Source organism: Mobula birostris, chromosome 11 (assembly GCF_030028105.1).
Source record: "Mobula birostris isolate sMobBir1 chromosome 11, sMobBir1.hap1, whole genome shotgun sequence".
NCBI lineage: Eukaryota > Metazoa > Chordata > Chondrichthyes > Myliobatiformes > Myliobatidae > Mobula > Mobula birostris.
Genome location: NC_092380.1, coordinates 42,791,482 through 42,810,807, shown reverse-complemented (window position 1 = coordinate 42,810,807; position 19,326 = coordinate 42,791,482). Strand labels below are relative to the sequence as shown.

Here is a 19,326-nt window from a genome sequence, read left to right as displayed (position 1 = left end):
CCGTTAATTGCAATAAAGCCTCTCTTATGTCTCCATCGTCTTCTCTACTTCCAGTCTCTTCCAGTTCTTCCTCCTCCTCTTCATCTGTATTTTCTGTGGTATCCAATTCTGACTCTGAGTCGCTTTCAGTTGCAATGGCCGTCGGTTCTTGTAGTTTAAGTTGTGTCGATTTGCGCATGCACAATTCCGGCATCTTCTTCCGAGAGACCGCTACCGCCGCCATTGCTCCCTATTCTTCTACGCCAGAGATAAAATACGTCGCCTCTGAAGGAGATCCAACCTGAATCCGAGGCTCCATTGCTGCAGTAGGCCCTTTTTTCTTCCCATCTCGTGGCGACTTCACAACAACAGACTACTTCTGTTGCGGTTTACGAGGCATATGGTAGAGTAGCCTTACGAAGTTTATAAGTAGTTTTCGGAAAGTATTTATTAACTTTACTTTGTTTAAACGGTTTTTGCTGATTTTTTATGGGAGAGCTGGATTTACACGTCTCAATCCCACGTCATCATGTGATGCCCCCCCCCACTACCTCACTTTTAAAAAAAAATATATATTTCTGTTTTTGCACTATTTTTAATCTATTCAATGTGCATATATGTACTTTAATTGATATACTTTTTTTCCTTTCTACGTTATTGTGTATTGCATTGAACTGCTGCTGCTAAGTTAACAAATTTCAGGTCATACTGGTGATAATAAACCTGATTCTGTACTGGCATGTGCTGAGAATTGGCTGTCAGTGCACAGTTTGGGAATAAAGGGGTCTTTCTCAGTTTGATGTACTGTGACTAGTGGAATATCAGGTGGATTACTGATTAGGCTGCAATTTCACTATCTGTGAATATTGCTGATGTTTGTTGGTAACACAGAATGAGCTGGAATTCAGAGTTGACAGGAAAATGTCGGGAGACTTCAAGGGGATATAGTCAGGCTGTGGGTGAGAACATAGAGGGAGATACAGCATAGACACAGGTCCTTCAGCCCACTGAGTTTGAGCTGATAATCAAACTTCCATCTTTACACTAATCCAACCCTAACACATTAAATATGGCCCCACTTTGGCACACAAAACAGAAAATCAGATTGCAAAATGTTGACATTCAAAGAGACCTGGCTCTCTTTATGCATGTCATTGAACAGTGGTGTGCGAGTGCACAGATAACCAAGAAGGCTGATGGTATGTTGGTCTTTATTGTGAGAAGATCTGAGTACAGAATTGAAGCTGTCTTATTGAAGTTATACAAGTCCTTGGTGAATAGGAAGTATAGTTTGGTCTTATTATAGCATAGACTTCCCAAAGAAGAAATGCAGAGATATTTCACTGGATTTATTTCTGAGATGACAGATTGGCTATATGAAGGGAGAATGAGTAGCTTGGAACTGTATTCTCTGGATTTTAGGACAGAATATCTCATTGAAATGTTTAAAATTTCTCCTCCTTGGTCTGATATCGAAGTCATTCAGTTGTCATAGATAATAAAAATGCATTGAATATGGTCAGTTTCTGTGCATCAGTTATGTTTATTTTCCCACAAGTTATTGGTCACACCAATTGACCAGCTTAGGAACAAACTGAATGCTCGATTCATCTCCTTATTGATGCAAGTTTACACAATTAGAAGAAGAGGCTTCTAAGTCAAACATGACTTCTAGCAGACAAGAAGCTGCAAATACTTTGCAGCAACAAACAACCTGCTAAAGGAACTCAGTGGGTCAGGCACCATCTGTGCAAAGGATACTCACCACTTTGGTTCCTGACCCTGCATTAGGATTGGCAATGTAAAGGGAAGGTGACCGGTAATGGGGAAGGGCAAGGCAGGAACTGGCAAGTGATAAGATTCAGGTTAGGGAGGAAGGGATGGAAATAATGATAGAGGCTGGGAGGTGATTACTAGAAACAACAAAGAACTGCGTGTTATGGATTCTGATAAGAAAGGAAGCTGAGGAGTTGGAATCAGATAAGAGTGGGATGGTGGGTGTATGGGAGCAGTGGGGAGGGGCAGGGAATAAGGAGCCCAGTGGGTTGAGTGTGTGGGTGATAGGCAGATGGAACCAGGTGGGGAAGGAAAAAGAAACTGGGTAGCAGAGTTATTGCCCAGTGGGCTGCAACCGGGTGACCCAGTAGGGAGGGAAAGAAGAGAGTGTGCGAGGCGGCCTGGGTGACTTCTAGGATGAGACTTGCTGCCGAGAAACTGAAACATATTTGGGATCCAGACGTCCATATCGGAGGGTAGTGATGATGGGCGATAAGCAGGCGTTAGGCTTTCGTTTTTCACACGTGCCTCAAGTGCTGAGATACACAGCGATGCTGCAAGTGTGATTCACGATCAATTACAGCTTCCTCCCTTTGTACTGATGTGATACTCTCAACTTCCAATCCACTCACATTGCTCTCAGTTCACTCCGCAGGCTTTCGTTCCTCTTCGTTCTGGAAATAGAAGTTAAAAGGTCAGCAGTAGCTCGTGAAAAGTGTGGATGTGGCAGATGAAAAGCAAAAGAGTGTAAGATGATACATTTTGATTGGAAGACCGAGGAAAAGCACTGTAGGCTGAATCTGTAAGGGAGACCTCAGGATAGTGATTGAACATATTGGAAAGGTGTTTGGTGCTCCAGGTGCTTGAGGGTGAAGGCTCTCTTGGTCTAGACTTGTGTAACAGGCTGGGGGAAGGCAAATGATGGAGTTATGCAGAGACAGGTAGTCGTGATGTAGTGTAATAAATAGCAGTTTGGGGTAAAGGAGGTGAAGGCTCTGGTTCCACCTTCTGAGAAAAAGAAATCTTGTACAAAGATGGGCCTTGGGGAATACAAGCAGGAGCACAAGAAAATGGGAGCAGGAGTAGGTCACCAGGACCTTGTTCGTTTCATTTAATGTGATGTGGCTGGTCAGTGCTGCTAATCTGGTTCCCATAACCTTCAATTACTCAATTAAGGGGATGATTATGGGTATTGGAGGTGTAGGAATGGAGGGACAAAGAGGTGGGATGAGCTTAAGGGATGTGCCTGAAGCATTGAGCTCTGGAGATGAGAGAAAGTCCAGTCACAAAAGGAAAGTTTGCCGATGCTGAAAATCCAAGCAACACACACAAAATGCTGGAGGAACTCAGCAGGCCAGGCAGCATCTATGGAAAAGAGTAGTTTACTCTTTTCCATAGATGCTACCTGGCCTGCTGAGTTCCTCCAGTATTTTAAGAGAGAGAATAGGAGGAGACAGAGAAGACATTTGCCCAAATGCATTTAGTGGTGAATATGAAAGGTTATTTTGTGAATGAGACAATTTTGATGCATGAGCAATGGTACAGAGGGGGAAGCTGAAAGCTTATTGAAATACTTATGGAAACTGTACGGATTGAAAGGGAGGAGGTGCTTGCTGTCTTGAGGAAAATTAAAGTGGATAAATCCCCGGGACCTGACAGAGTGTTCCCTCGGACCTTGAAGGAGACTAGTGTTGAAATTGTGGGGGCCCTGGCAGAAATATTTAAAATGTCGCTGTCTACGGGTGAAATGCCGGAGGATTGGAGAGTGGCTCATGTTGTTCCATTGTTTAAAAAAGGATCAAAAAGTAATCCGGGAAATTATAGGCCGGTGAGTTTAACGTCAGTAAGTAGGTAAGTTATTGGAGGGAGTACTAAGAGACAGAATCTACAAGCATTTGGATAGACAGGGGCTTATTAGGGAGAGTCAACATGGCTTTGTGCGTGGTAGGTCATGTTTGACCAATCTGTTGGAGTTTTTCGAGGAGGTTACCAGGAAAGTGGATGAAGGGAAGGCAGTGGATATTGTCTACATGGACTTCAGCAAGGCCTTTGACAAGGTCCCGCATGGGCGGTTAGTTAGGAAAATTCAGTCGCTAGGTATACATGGAGAGGTGGTAAATTGGATTAGACATTGGCTCAATGGAAGAAGCCAGAGAGTGGTGGTAGAGAATTGCTTCTCTGAGTGGAGGCCTGTGACTAGTGGTGTGCCACAGGGATCAGTGCTGGGTCCATTGTTATTTGTCATCTATAATGATCTGGATGATAATGTGGTAAATTGGATCAGCAAGTTTGCTGATGATACAAAGATTGGAGGTGTAGTAGACAGTGAGGAAGGTTTTCAGAACCTGCAGAGGGACTTGGACCAACTGGAAAAATGGGCTGAAAAATGGCAGATGGAGTTTAATACTGACAAGTGTGAGGTATTGCACGTTGGAAGGACAAACCAACGTAGAACATACAGGGTTAATGGTAACGCACTGAGGAGTGCAGTGGAACAGAGGGATCTGGGAATACAGATACAAAATTCCCTAAAAGTGTCGTCACAGGTAGATAGGGTTGCAAAGAGAGCTTTTGGTACATTGGCCTTTATTAATCGAAGTATTGAGTATAAGCCACCTCCAACGGGATCCCACCACTAAGCACATCTTTCCCACCCCCCCCCTCTGCATTCCGCAGGGATCGCTCCCTACACAACTCCCTTGTCCATTCGTCCCCCCCATCCCTCCCCACTGATCTCCCTCCTGGCACTTATCCGTGTAAGCGGAACAAGTGCTACACATGCCCTTACACTTCCTCCCTTACCACCATTCAGGGCCCCAAACAGTCCTTCCAGGTGAGGCAACACTTCACCTGTGAGTCGACGGGGGTGATATACTGCGTCCGGTGCTCCCGATGTGGCCTTTTATATATTGGCGAGACCCGACGCAGACTGGGAGACCGCTTTGCTGAACATCTACGCTCTGTCCGCCAGAGAAAGCAGGATCTCCCAGTGGCCACACATTTTAATTCCACATCCCATTCCCATTCTGACATGTCTATCCACGGCCTCCTCTACTGTAAAGATGAAGCCACACTCAGGTTGGAGGAACAACATCTTATATTCCGTCTGGGTAGCCTCCAACCTGATGGCATGAACATCGACTTCTCTAACTTCGCTAGGCCCCACCTCCCCCTCGTACCCCATCTGTTACTTATTTTTATGCACACATTCTTTCTCTCACTCTCCTTTTTCTCCCTCTGTCCCTCTGAATATACCTCTTGCCCATCCTCTGGGTCCCCCCCCCCCCTTGTCTTTCTTCCCGGACCTCCTGTCCAATGATCCTCTCGTATCCCCTTTTGCCAATCACCTGTCCAGCTCTTGGCTCCATCCCTCCCCCTCTTGTCTTCTCCTATCATTTTGGATCTCCCCCTCCCCCTCCAACTTTCAAATCCCTTACTCACTCTTCCTTCAGTTAGTCCTGACAAAGGGTCTCGGCCTGAAACGTCGACTGTACCTCTTCCTAGAGATGCTGCCTGGCCTGCTGTGTTCACCAGCAACTTTGATGTGTGTTGCTTGAATTTCCAGCATCTGCAGAATTCCTGTTTGTATTGAGTATAAAAGCTGGAATGTTATGATGAGGTTGTATAAGGCATTGGTGAGGCCGAATCTGGAGTATTGTGTTCAGTTTTGGTCACCAAATTACAGGAAGGATATAAATAAGGTTGAAAGAGTGCAGAGAAGGTTTACAAGGATGTTGCCAGGACTTGAGAAACTCAGTTACAGAGAAAGGTTGAATAAGTTAGGACTTTATTCCCTGGAGCGTAGAAGAATGAGGGGAGATTTGATAGAGGTATATAAAATTATGATGGGTATAGATAGAGTGAATGCAAGCAGGCTTTTTCCACTGAGGCAAGGGGAGAAAAAAACCAGAGGACATGGGTTAAGGGTGAGGGGGGAAAAGTTTAAAGGGAACATTAGCGGGGGCTTCTTCACACAGAGTGGTGGGAGTATGGAATGAGCTGCCAGACGAGGTGGTAAATGCGGGTTCTTTTTTAACACTTAAGAATAAATTGGACAGATACATGGATGGGAGGTGTATGGAGGGATATGGTCCGTGTGCAGGTCAGTGGGACTAGGCAGAAAATGGTTCGGCACAGCCAAGAAGGGCCAAAAGGCCTGTTTCTGTGCTGTAGTTTCTATGGTTTCTATGGTTTCTACTATTTCCCTTTACCCTTCCACTTCCCACTTCGCTGTTTCTTTGTTCTGTGGGTGCCTTATAATAGTGGTCCCCAACCACTGGGCCGCAAAGCATGTGCTACTGGGCCACGAGGAAATGATATGATTTGGCGATATGAGTCAGCTGCACCTTTCCTCATTCCCTGTCATGGCCACTGTTGAACACACGCAAAGTCATTACACACGCGTCATCCACGTCAGCGTGGGAAGAAGATAACTCCCCGAGCTTGCAAATGACGGCGGGCTGAAAAGTATGTTTGACATAACATCTCTGCCGGCATTCTGAATCAAAGTCAAGGCTAAATATCCTGAGATAACCACGAAAGCACTGAAAACGTTGCTTCCATTTCCAGCATATCTCTGCAAAGTGGGGTTTTCTGCAATGAATGCAACGGAAGCTAAATTGTGGAATAGACTGGTCATAAGGAACCCCCTTCGAGTATCGCTGTCTCCCATCACCCCTCGATGGGACCATCTTGTTGCAGGAAAACAAGCCCAGGGCTCCCACTGATTCAGTGATATTGGTGTGTTGCAATGATTTTATATGTTCATACGGGGAAAATACATGCTGTGTGTTTAATATCCAAACGTTACTTAAAATGTTATGATGCTATTGACTTATAATTGACTATATTCGCTATATTCCTGCAAGGAAAATATGTGCTGTGTGTTTAATATTAAATTTGTTAGATAAACCCTTTTAGAAACGAAATTGAGTGTATCAGCCACTTATAAGTGACTTATAGTTGACTTATCACCTATATTCTGGTCATGATTAACACCAACCCCCCTCCCAGGGTTGCCAACTGTCCCTTATTAGCCGAAACATCCCGTATATTGGGCTAAATTGGCCTGTCCCATACAGGACTGCCCTTGTCCGTTATTTCCCCCGCTAAGGTAGAGCGTTCCTATGAAACCTTTGTGCTGAAATGGCGTAAAGCGAAGAAGCAATTACCATTAATTTATATGGGAAAAATTTTTGAGCGTTCCCAGACCCAAAAAATAACCTACCAAATCATACCAAATAACACTAACATATAGTAAAAGCAGGAATGATATGATAAATACACAACCTATATAAAGTAGAAATAATAATGTACGGTATAGTTTCACTTAATGGCCAAAAAACAATTTGTTGAAAAAAAATCAGCACCTACATGCATGCGCACACAGGTGCCCGCGCAAGGCTTCATGGACAATGTATTTGACTGCTACTCTTGTCCGTTGGCAACCCTACCCCCCACCCACCCCACCCCTGGTTGGCCAGTCCGCAAGAATATTGTCAATAATAAACCGGTCCGCGGTGCAAAAAAGGTTGGGGACTCCTGCCCTATAAAATCCTGCTCTTGCACAGATACTATGTAATGAAATGGGTGCATGGTCAACATGGATGTAATTTTTTTAACAGATTGGGAATACCGCGATAAATCTGCGGGCCATGTTCCAGGGTGAGGGGGCAGAAAAGGTTTTCACCAGAGTAAAATGCTGAGATGCTGTAAATCAGAAATTAAAGCAGGAAATTCTGTAAGTTTTCAGCTTTTGTTGAGGGCAAAATGGAACTATAGAGATTTGACATGAAATCAAACCCAGTCACTGGCTGCCAGGTCAGTGTTTGTATCTGGGAAGGCCGATGAGTGTGCTGTTTCTGTGTAGCAATGTACCTTGAGGAGCACTTGTATGCCAGCTCAGTACTGATCCACTGCCGCCTCTCTTCCTCAGATGCACCATCCTATACAGATGAAGCCAGCAGACAGTGAGAAGAACAATGGTGAGTTGGCATATGAACATCAAAAACTCTTCCCCTAGCACATTGCACTGCCAGAGCACACAGTCTGTATTCCTCCTTTACTAAGAGTTTTTATAATAAACCTCATGTTTGATTGCAGCAGTGGAAGACAGGAAGCTATTCGTGGGGATGATTTCCAAGAAATGCAATGAGAACGACGTGCGTGTCATGTTCTCCCCTTTCGGACAGATAGAGGAATGTAGAATATTACGGGGCCCAGATGGCCTGAGTAAAGGTGAGTAAGGGTCAACCTTAAAGGGGGGTAGTGGCTTTGCTTGGCATTATCCCCACTGACCACCTTATAAAATTGTTCACTTGCAGCAATCCGGTTCATTCCCTTCATGTACCTCAGCTCTTGCTGCAGCCACCCTGGTGTCCTCCATTCTTCCCTGCTCACCCCCACCTCAGCCCCCTCTCCCTGCCCTCGTTTACCCTCACATCTCCTGCCCCAGCTATTTACTCTTTCCTTTTTCCCCCTCATGCACTGCCATCTACCCACCTACCCTCCCTCTGGCTCCCCTGTTCGCAGAACCTCCCTACCTCCTCATTCACCGACTCACAAACCACTTTCCTTTCCTCCTCCCCTTCACCTGCCCCTGGATTCACCCTCGTTCTTCTACCCTCCCTCCCCCTTTCACCTCCCCCAACCACACACCTCCTCTCCCTTCTCCCCCACACTGTCCCAACCACCTCCCTCCCTCCTCTCCCCATTCTGCCACTGACCACCCCACCCATATCACCTACCTTCAGCCACCCTCTCACCACCCCCTTCAATGCACTCTTCTACTACAGCTGCCTCTGCTTCCTGCTGTTCGTTCTTTTATCTAACTTTGATTTGTGATCTAGAGATGGGGATAAGTGGAGGTAATGCATGACCAGGGATAGGTGTGGTGAGAACTGGTGATTAAAGGCACAAGTGTATTCTGGGTTTCCTTGAGGAGCACGCTGGAGATTTAAAAGGAATGAATGACTTTATTTATGTTGAAGACTCCCATCACAGCAGATTTTCAGTCCTGTCCTTGAGTTTGCTTTATCCCATATTTTGGGCTGGGATTGTTGCTGCTTGTTGTTTCTATGCTACCTGTGATGTTGTATTCAGACTGTCTGCCTTAGTTCCTACAACTGATCTACAGATCAGAATCACTTAGCTGAACAATGTTTTTGGGATATTAACGGTCATTGCTAGCAGCTGCAGCACTAGACTCTCTGTCCCAGAGGATGTAGGTATATGGACCAGAGTGATGGATGTGAGGGTGCCCTTCTCTGTCTCATTCACTGGTGGAGCACCCAGAGAGCTGTTTCACCACACCCTACAACCTGGCATTAAGTCTGTTGCTCCTAGCCTCCCTGTGTATGTTTTGAAGCTGCCGTTGTATTATTGAGGCCCCTGAAAATGTGTTGTCTTTCCACAGGTTGTGCATTTATAACATTTACAACAAGATCAATGGCTCAGAATGCAATCAAAACAATGCACCAGTCACAGACAATGGAGGTGAGCCTTCTGAATTCTGTGAGGGCAGTTGGCTCAGTGTGGTTGTCCGGCCGAGACCACTGTACTGAAAGGTTGGCATGCCAGCCTTGTATTATACAAGACCCACATATCTTCTTAACAGCCTTCCCAACTATCCTGTTGTCCAGAGATTTCCACATGTCCGCCTCAGATCTCCCAGAACCTTATTTAGACTAGTATCATCAGTATGATGCTAGTTAACAAGCTAAATCTTTCTACTGGGCAAAATGTAAAACTATACTGTGCTGTTCCGTTATTTGTGTCTCCCCTTCCTCTGATTAGTCCATGCATTCCTGAAATTTGTCTCAAGCTGCGTCTCTTATGTAATCCTGCGCCCCTTTACTTACCCCGCACTGTGGTTCATCTCCAGGTCTGATTGTGCATGTGTGGTGTTCACTGCCCCATTGCTGCCAGTCTCCTCAGACACACTGCACTCACCTGGCTTCGAAAGCGTTCCCGTCACCCCATGCTCTCCACCGTCAGACTCCTGGCACCTGCACTCCATCTATTCTGTGTATCACTGCACGCGATCTGTTCTGTGTATCACTGCTTTGCTCCCAACTGTGCCATCTCCTTGGCAGGGCTGTTCTTCACCGATCGTCGTGAAGTTCGCTGACACACAGAAAGATAAAGAGCAGAAGAGAATTGCCCAGCAGCTCCAACAGCAGATGCAGCAGCTCAGTGCAGCCACCATGTGGGGAAGCTTGGCCGGGCTCAACACACTGGGACCCCAGTACCTGGCAGTGAGTATTGTTGGGCCGGTCATGAGGCTAGGTGTTGTTCCTACTGGTAATGAGATGTGGTTGAACAGAAACGTGAGGAAGTCTGTAGAAGCTGGAAATCTAGAGCAACACACATGAAATGCTGGAGGAACTCAGCAATTCTCCAGAAGGGTCTCAGCCCAAAACATCGGCTGTTTATTCATTTCTACAGATACTGCCTGGCCTTCTGAGTTCCTCCAGCATTTTGTTTGTGTTGCTGTGGTTGAACAGTATTGGTTCCTAAACTGGTGTGGATTAGGAATATATCCTGGATCTGGTTGCACATCTTTGTCTAATTACTACCCGGGCCTCTTTGCTTCTGCTCAAATGACAGTTGCCAACTGCTCAACATATGCCCTCCCTTATTCACGATGAAGGGTCTCAAGTCTGAAATATTAACTGTTTATTCCCCTCCATAGATGCTGCCTAAAATGCTGAGTTCCTCCAGCATTTTGTGTGTTGTCCTCCCTAATTTTTTCTCCCCATCGCCCCCTCCCCCTCCCCATGCCCCCACCATGCTTTTCTAAATGGAAACAAGTGACAGGGAGTGTTTCACTAACTTTCTGGCATGGATTCAGTTGCTTCCACATTTTCCTGTATCTCCATACTTCCCCCAGTATACATAACCCTCTTTCCCTCCCCACCTTCCTCACTCATGCCCTGTATTACTGGTGTTATCCTGTTGTCTTTCCCATCAGCCCACACTCATTCCCCTTGTGCCTTCATTCTTCACCTCATTCATTCCAACCGTTCCTCTTTCTCTCCACTTCCCCAACAGACACACACCATGTCCAGTTGCTCCCTTTGATAAGATACTTTCTGTGCTATTTCTCCCCAGGGTTCATATCTGTTTTGCAGGGACCTTACAGTATGTAGGTAGTTTCCAAACTTGTAACTTCAAGTTTGATATATCTTTTCAAACAGTTTGTTATAAAGAATACATGCTTAATGATGATGGGTTTTGGTTATTTGTCTTTAATATAAAGCTTGACCAACAGTTGTGTCCATTACTGGAAGACGATGTTTCTATGCCTTGTATCAGAGAATTGGCTACAGTTACAGTTAATTCATGAATTGCCAGGAGATGCAAAGTCAGCAATGAAATTTTTGTGCCAATGGATTAACCTTAGTCTGTGTCTCTACTGTGCCTTCTGTCCTTTAACTCCCATGCAATGTTTCTCACGTTACTATGCTCCAGGCACTGCTGACACATTCTGTTTTTGTTTTGGTGTAATGTCTAGCTTTATTTACAGCTCCTACAACAGACTGCATCCTCTGGGAACCTCAACACACTGAGTAATCTGCACCCTATAGCTGGTGAGTAACCTTGTTCTGTCACCTTTCACCCTCTAGAAAACCCAGGGTGCTAGCATTAGTCTCTCGCAGTCCACTCAGATACATGCCACCAAATACAGGGGTATCAATTGGAATTGACGACTTTGTGGCCGGGTTTGCAGATGGAACAAAGATAGATGGAGGGGCGGTAGTGGTGAGGAAGCACAGAGTCTACAGAAGGACTTTGATTAGAAGAATGGGTGAGGAAGTGGTAGATAGAATACAATGTGGAGAACTGTATGGTGATGCACTTTGGTAGAAGCAACAAATGACATAGACTGTTTTATAAACGGTGAGCAAATTCAGAAATCAGTGACGGAAAGGGACTTGAGAGTTCTCCTGCAGGATTCCCTAAAGGTTAACTTGCAGGTTGAGCTGGTGAGCTGGAACTTCCAATCTGCGCCTTGTAAGGCATGAAAGTGCCCGACGCAGGCCTCTCATGGCCTGAGTCGACGTTCCCTCCCCTTGAGCTGGTAATAAGGAAAGCAAAAGCAATGTTAGCATTCATTTGTATAAAGCAAAGATAATGCTGAGGCTTTATAAGGCACTGGTTAGACCAGTGAGTATTGTGAGCAGTTTTGGACCCTTATCTAAGAAAAGAGGTGCTAGCATTAGAAAGGATTCTGAGGAGGGTTATGAGAATGATCCCAGGAATGAAAGGGTTAACGTATAAAGAGTGTTTGTGTTTGATGGCTCTGGGCCTATACTTGAGTTTGGAAGAATGAGGGGGAATCTCACTGAAACCTTCTGAATATTGAGAGGCCTAAATAGAGTGGATATGGAGAGGATGTTTCCATTAGTGGGGGAGTCTAAGACTCGGGCGCAGAATAGAGAGATGTCTCTTTAAAGCAGAGATGAGGAGGAGTTTCGTTAACTAGAGGATGGTGAATTTCCAGAATTCATTGCTACATTCAACTGTGCAGCAAGTAATTGTGTATATTTAAAGTGAAAGTTGATAGATTCTAGATTAGTAAGTGTTTTAAAGGTTTATTGGGAGAATGCAAAAGAATGGGGCTGAGAGGCAATAATAAATCAGCCACGATTAAATGGAGCAGATTCAGGTCAAATGGCCTAATTCTGCTTCAATGTCTTATGGTTGATCAGGGGTGCCAAGTAGTTAACCACTCCCTCCTGTCAACTGGAAGCGATTGGTTCTCCATTAAATATTTCTGTGTGGTTTTATTGCACAGTCCTGCCATGCTACCTTGTGGTGGGAACGTTATGTGACTGAGAATCCTATTGTTGGGAATTCCTTAAGGGTCCACTATCTGCTACACACTGTGTGCGTATTTAGCCCATTTTTGTGTGATTGCAGTTTGTCCTTCCTATTCAGGTCTGAGTGCTATGCAGTTACAGAACCTTGCTGCTCTGGCTGCAGCTGCAAGTGCAGCTCAGAGCACTACGGCGGGCTCCAACGCATTGAACACAGGCAGCAGCCCCCTGAGTGCACTAGCCAGCTCAGGTAAGACCATCAGTATATCAGCACTGACTTAGTCGTAGTACCTATGCTTTAACCAGTTTGTCTGTACATTCACCACCGTTTGAAGAATATGCAGCAGTGACCATGAGTTTGCTCTGGGCCATGTAACGCTCTGCTCCACACGTGTATTTGATAGTTGTTATTCTAAGCCAGCCACGCAAAAGAAAAATGAATTCAGTGCCCAAGTTTCCAGCATAAATACTATAGTCAAATGGACAGCTGGGGAAACAGATCAGATGGTTTGAGACTTTTGTCATCTGAGTGGCCAGAGAGGGGGGAGCAGGTTACAGAACAACGTAGCAGTGTCAGTAATGATAAGCTTCTGTCCTATCCCACCTGACTCTGCTAAACGGCCATATCAGGGAAAAAAGACTGAAAGTTAAAACAAACTAGCTGATTTAAATGCACAGAGTAGTTGTAACCAATACTAAAATTACACAGTAAACACAAGGATTTAACCTTTGTGTGGGAAGGATTGATCTGTTCAATATTAGTTCAGAGGATGAATTCAAAGAATATGTATCTGGGAGGAAAATGTCATGGATTCAATTAGGAATTGGGTCACCTCAGACATATAATGTTAGTTATCTGATTAGGAGGAAAATTATAATTTTCTATGTGATTCAGAGTGAGACTGTTGAGAGCTGTGGAACTTAAATAATGCTGTTAATATGTGTGGAGGGTGCATTATAAAAACAGGAAGAGAAATTTGGATTGATTTGTTAGTTCATAAACAATGACAGTGATTTTGGAAATATTTCAGTGTTCTCATAGGATCTACATTCCACTGAACTGCTGGCAACCTTAGATAAATCATTATGCTAAAGGCGAGTGAAAGAGATCATCAATCCATATTTGATTTTCAATGAAGAGATGTTAGAATGAACTGAACAAAAGAATTTAATAGCTTTCTAATGTTGGGCATACAATGGGCTATGGCCCAGATTGTACAGCTCCCCTTGACCCTGTGCTACCCCAGCTGATTGACTCCTTCATGGTAATACTTGTTCATCTTCTCAATGCTGACTTGTTGAAGGGCAGAAATCTAGGTGGAGTGACTTCAGTGAGGCACTTTAGATCAGCTCTTACCTGTGCCTCATTGGAAGTGGAAAGTTGTCCACTGCGGGAAGCAGGCCTTTGGTTGCATGTGTCTTCCCTTCCGGAGGTGAAGCACTCGGAATAAAAGGATGTCCCTTTAAGCAGAGATGAGGAATTTCTTCAGCCAGAGGTGGTGAATCTGTGGAACTCATTGCCACAGACAACTGTAGAAGCCAATTCATTGGGTGTCTTTAAAGCAATGGCTGATAGGGCCTTGATTAGTAAGGTTTACGGAGAGGGTGCAAGAGAATGTGGTTGAGAAGGAATAATGGATCAGCTATGATTGAATGGCAGAGCAGATAAGATGGGCTGAATGGTCTAATTCTGCTTTTTGTCTCCTGGTTGTGCATGAATCTAAGCATGAGAAAAGAGTAGGAATCTGTTGTGCTGCTCAGTAGCTTTTGTAATGCAGCAGGCAAACTGGGTGCGCACTGAGGGTACATACTGTAAGGTTAAACCTGGCTCCTCAAACAAATCCCAGTAGCTTTGGGCTGTATGACCTTAGCTCCAGAAGGAGGAAGACCTCTGCTATATTCTGGAGAGCCTTTGTAAGATGAGAGGTTTGCATTCTGTCTGGATGATGAAAGGGAATATTTGAAAAAGTGTTGAACTGAAAGTGTCACTCTGGGGTAGTGGTGATGTGGGAGCAATAGTCAGTATGTGTTAGAGAGACCCAGTAAGTAGTGGCTGCCATGGTTAAATATTTAGCTTTGAAAATACTCCTCTTTAGCAACAGTGCCTTTCTAGGGAGCTATTGTCTTAGGGTTATACAGATAGGCCAACAAGAAGAAATAATAATAAATAAATAATAAATATTGAGAACATGACTTGAAGAGTCCTTGAAAGTGAGTTCATTGGTCGTGGGAACAGTTCAGTGATGGCTGGAGTGAAGTTATCACCTCTGGTTCAGGAGGCTGATGGTTGAAGGGTAATAACTGTTCCTGAACCTGGTGGTATGAGTCCTGAGGCTCCTGGACCTTCCTGATGCAAGCAGTGAGAAGAGAGTATGGCCTAGGTGATGGAGATTCCTGATAGTTGCTGCTTTCCTAAGACAATGCTAAAATCTTCTAAGTATTGCATTTGTACCTGCTGCTATCACTTCCACAGGCAAATCATACTTTATAGCTACCACCAAATGAATAGCTTGCCCCTCTGATTCCCCCTTAAATCTCTCCCCTCTCACTTTACACCTCCGCCCTCTAGTTTTGGACGTTTGTACCTTTGGAAAAAGACTTTGATCTTTAACATTATCTATGCCCCTTGTGATTTTGGAACCTCTATATCAGGGGTTCCCAACCATTTTTATGCCATGGACCCCTACTATTAATGGAGGGAGTCGGTGGATCTCTGGTTGGGAGTCCCTGTTCCACAAGGTCAACCCTTAGTCTCCTCCACTTCAGGGGGAAGGAAGTCACAATCTAGTCTCTCTTTATAATTTAAACCCTCGGGTTCCAGTAACATCCTTGTGACTCTTTCCTGCACTCTTTCTAGTTAAATTGGATCCTTCCTATAATCAACTTATCAGAACAGCTCACAGTATTCCAAAAATTGTCTCACCAATATCTTGTACTTGGTCACGTCATCCCAACTGCAGTACTCTGTGTCCTGATCAGTGAAGGCAACCATGCCGAGTACTGCCTTCACTACCCTGTCTACTTATGATGCTGCTTTCAGGAAACTTTGTACATGTACCCTGAGCCCATGTATTTAGTAGGACAAGTCAAATGCAGTGTACTTATGACTTTATGGAGTGCTTTGGTTTTCTTTTTAGAGTTCCGTAATGTACAGTGAAACCAAACTTCTTTGTTGCAACCAACTCTACTTCCTGAAAGATTGTAGAGTTTAGTCTTTTCACTGAAAATTAAAATCTGAAATCCAGTCTGATGTCAAAAGCTGCAAAGTTATTCATTCTGCACACTCCAATTGAGTTTGCCCCCCCAACCCTCCCTCCCCTCCCATGCCTCATCCATTAAAAACATATGCTAGTGCTGACCATCTTTTGAAAATTGTCTGAGAAATTGATGCTTTCCATACATGGGTGCTTTTGTTAAAGGGGAACATTCTGTTGATATAGAAATATAGAAAATAGGTGCAGGAGTAGGCCATTTGGCCCTTCAAACCTGCACCGCCATTCAGTATGATCATGGCTGATCATCCAACTCAGAACCCTGCACCAGCCTTCCCTCTATACCCCCTGATCCCTTTAGCCACCAGGGCCATATCTAACTCCCTCTTAAATATAGCCAATGAACTGGCCTCAACTGTTTCCTGTGGCAGAGAATTCCACAGATTCACCACTCTGTGTGAAGAAGTTTTTCCTCATCTCGGTCCTGAAAGGCTTCCCCTTTATCCTCAAACTGTGAACCCTCATTCTGGACTTCCCCAACATTGGGAACAATCTTCTTGCATCCTGCCTGACAATCTTCTTGCATCCTGCCTGTCCAATCCCTTTAGAATTTTATACGTTTATATATTATATTTTATATATTAGATTTGATTATTGCCTCCTTCCTCTGACTGCAGGTTCATCGAGCAACAACAGTACAAGCTCTTCGGTAAACCCAATGGCATCCTTGGGAGCGCTGCAGACTTTGGCAGGGGCAACAGGAGGCCTCAATGTTAACTCTTTAGCAGGTGAAGGAAATTTTGTACAATAAAAAGCAGTCCTTGAAATGCTCACCTACGAGTCAGCTGAAAGTGGCGATGCTGGTATACACGTAGTGCCTTATCATGCCTCTGAGCATTCCAGAAGGACTCCTATACCATGGAGCATAACCTGGCATGCTTCAGTGGGTGAAGGAGCAAGTGGGATGCTTTATTTTGAACAAGGATTAGGCTCCTCTTCTGATTTTGAGGCACTGTAATGGGGAAACACTGACTGTAACAGCTTGTTTGTTAGTTTGGAATCTGTAGTTTCTTGTGTCTCCATTGGGACCCCGACTGTTGTTCCATTGTATGTGCAAAACTCACTAGAACTAATATCTTTTTCTGCAGGTATGGCGGCTTTGAATGGTGGACTGGGAACCGGGGCTCTATCAAATGGGACAGGGAGTACAATGGATGCTCTGACCCAAGCGTACTCGGGGATTCAGCAGTATGCAGCTGCAGCACTCCCTTCTCTCTATAACCAGAGTCTTCTTACACAGCAGAGCTTAAGTGCAGCAGGAAGCCAGAAGGAAGGCAAGTATGAGAAAGGCTGTCAGTTCTATGTGGTTCTGTTACCTCCCATTGCTAGGTGTATATTGTCCTAGGCGGGTGGAATGTATAGTGACATACCTCAAGTTAGAAGTGGGAAGGGTGTCCCCTTTTTGCTCTAAATAAATAATGGGGTGTCTATTATTGGAGAGCTGGAGCTATAACAGCCTGCCTTGGACCTTCAAGTCCTCATTGCTAGTGTTAGTCAAAGTTATATTGAAATATACTAATTTATTGCAAAAAAACAGTCTAACCCCTACCAAGACCGAAGCTGTTTATTAAGGAGGAGGAAAAGGTAAAATACCTTCTTGTATAATAAAAATTAATAATAGCCAACATCTAATTTAAACAACGAATTGAGGGTTTTGAAGATATTCAGAAAGGGTCCCCACAATGTTTGAAAGTCTTGTCAAGATTCAGAAATTTAACAACAAATCTTCTCTAAATCTAAGCATGACATAACGTCGCATAACCATTGAACATGAGTAGGAGGAGAAACATCTTTCCATTTAAACAAAAGTGCCCTCCTAGCTATAAAAGAGCTAAAGGCCAAAATATGTAAATCAGATGTCTTCAACTTGATATCTTGCCCTGCAACAATACCGAATAGGGCCGTCAGAGGATTCGGCTTAAAGTTGACTTTGAAAAGTAAAGAAAAAGTTTGAAAAACTTCCAATATTTTTCAAAACATGGACAAGTCCAAAACATATGAATTAATAAAGCTTCTCCATTATTGCATCTATCACAGTAGAGAGATATATCGGAATAAAAACGAGATAGTTTATCTTTAGTCATATGGACTCTATGTACCACCTTAAATTGTATGAGGGAATGGCGAGCACATAGCGATGACGTATTAACCAGTTTAAAAAGCTCATTCCAAGTTTCCTCAGATATTGATGTCTGCAAATCTTGTTCCTAGAGATTCTTAATTTTGTCTAAAGGAACATTCCTCGTCTCCAGTAACATACCGTAAATATTAGGTATTGAACCATTATGAAAAGGTATCAAATTAAAAATTACATCAAGTAAGTCCTTATCTGAGTTTATAGGAAATGTGCATAATTGAGATCTTAGTCTCTGTAGATATCTAAACAAGTGAGTTTTGGGTAGGCTATATTTAGCTGACAATTGCTCAAATGAAAAAAGATTTCCTCCAACAAACAGATCCCAAAAACATTTTATTCCCAATCTGTCCCATTCTTTAAAGACTAAATCAGTTATGGAGGGCTTAAAAAAAAATTAGAATAAATGGTACTAGAAAGGGAAAATCTCAATAAACCAAAATGTTTTCTAAATTGTATCCAGATCCTCAGAGTATATTTAACTATTAAATTATCAGTTAGTTTACTTACAAATAAAGGAAGTGAGGGTCCAAGAAGAGAAATAATATTGTTAACAGAACTAGCTTCTAAAGAAACTCATACCGGACAGTCTGCAGGATTAATATAATATAGCCAAATCATAAGATATCGTATATTAACTGCCCAGTAATAAAACCTAAAATAAGGTAAGGCTAAACCTCCAGACTTTTTAGATTTTTGAAGATGAACTTTATTTAAACGAGGACGTTTATTTTTCCATATATAGGAGGATAAAAAAGATTCAAGAGAATCAAAAGAGGATTTAGGAATAAAAACGGGTAAAGCCTGAAAAAGATATAAATTTAGGTAGAGTATTCATTTTAGTAGAATTAATTCGTCCAATCAACGATACTGAAAGAGGTGACCAATTTAATAATATCTTTTTTACATGGTTCAATAAAGTAAGAAAGTTTTCTTTAAAGAGGTGTTTGTAATTCTCAGTGATTGTTACACCCAAGTAAGTAAGTTGATTCCTTACAATTTTAAAAGGGAGATTAGTATTAATTGATACCAAATTATTTAAAGGAAATAATTCACTCTTATGTAGGTTCAATTTATATCCTGAAAACTGGCTAAAACGGGAGAGTAAAGAAAGTACACAAGGTAACGAGGTCTCACCATTAGAGATAAAAAGCAATATATCATCAGCATAAAGAGAGATTTTGTGGGTGATACCTCTCCTTAAAATACCACAGATGTCATTAGATTCTTGAAAAGCAATGGCTAGGGGTTCTAAAGCTAAATCAAAAAGCAAAGGACTCAACAGACAGCCTTGTCTAGTTCCGTGGTAAAGTTTAAATGGTTTGGAATTTTGAAAATCTCATTG

At 43.4% G+C, this 19,326-nt stretch overlaps 1 protein-coding gene across 5 annotated transcripts in view; it reads left to right on the top strand.

Moving 5' to 3' along the window:
• The window catches only part of LOC140205046 (CUGBP Elav-like family member 1), an 84,815-nt gene that overhangs the window by 44,866 nt on the left and 20,623 nt on the right, over positions 1-19,326 (top strand). For 4 of the 5 annotated variants that reach the window (XM_072272149.1, XM_072272153.1, XM_072272152.1 and 1 more), the window contains 8 exons: positions 7,691-7,739; positions 7,858-7,992; positions 9,170-9,249; positions 9,849-10,010; positions 11,270-11,345; positions 12,697-12,825; positions 16,465-16,575; positions 16,936-17,121. In XM_072272149.1, the coding sequence (XP_072128250.1) occupies positions 7,691-7,739; positions 7,858-7,992; positions 9,170-9,249; positions 9,849-10,010; positions 11,270-11,345; positions 12,697-12,825; positions 16,465-16,575; positions 16,936-17,121 (928 nt within the window). The remainder of the gene's footprint in view (positions 1-7,690; positions 7,740-7,857; positions 7,993-9,169; positions 9,250-9,848; positions 10,011-11,269; positions 11,346-12,696; positions 12,826-16,464; positions 16,576-16,935; positions 17,122-19,326) is intronic. The other variant, XM_072272148.1, reaches the window with a different exon arrangement.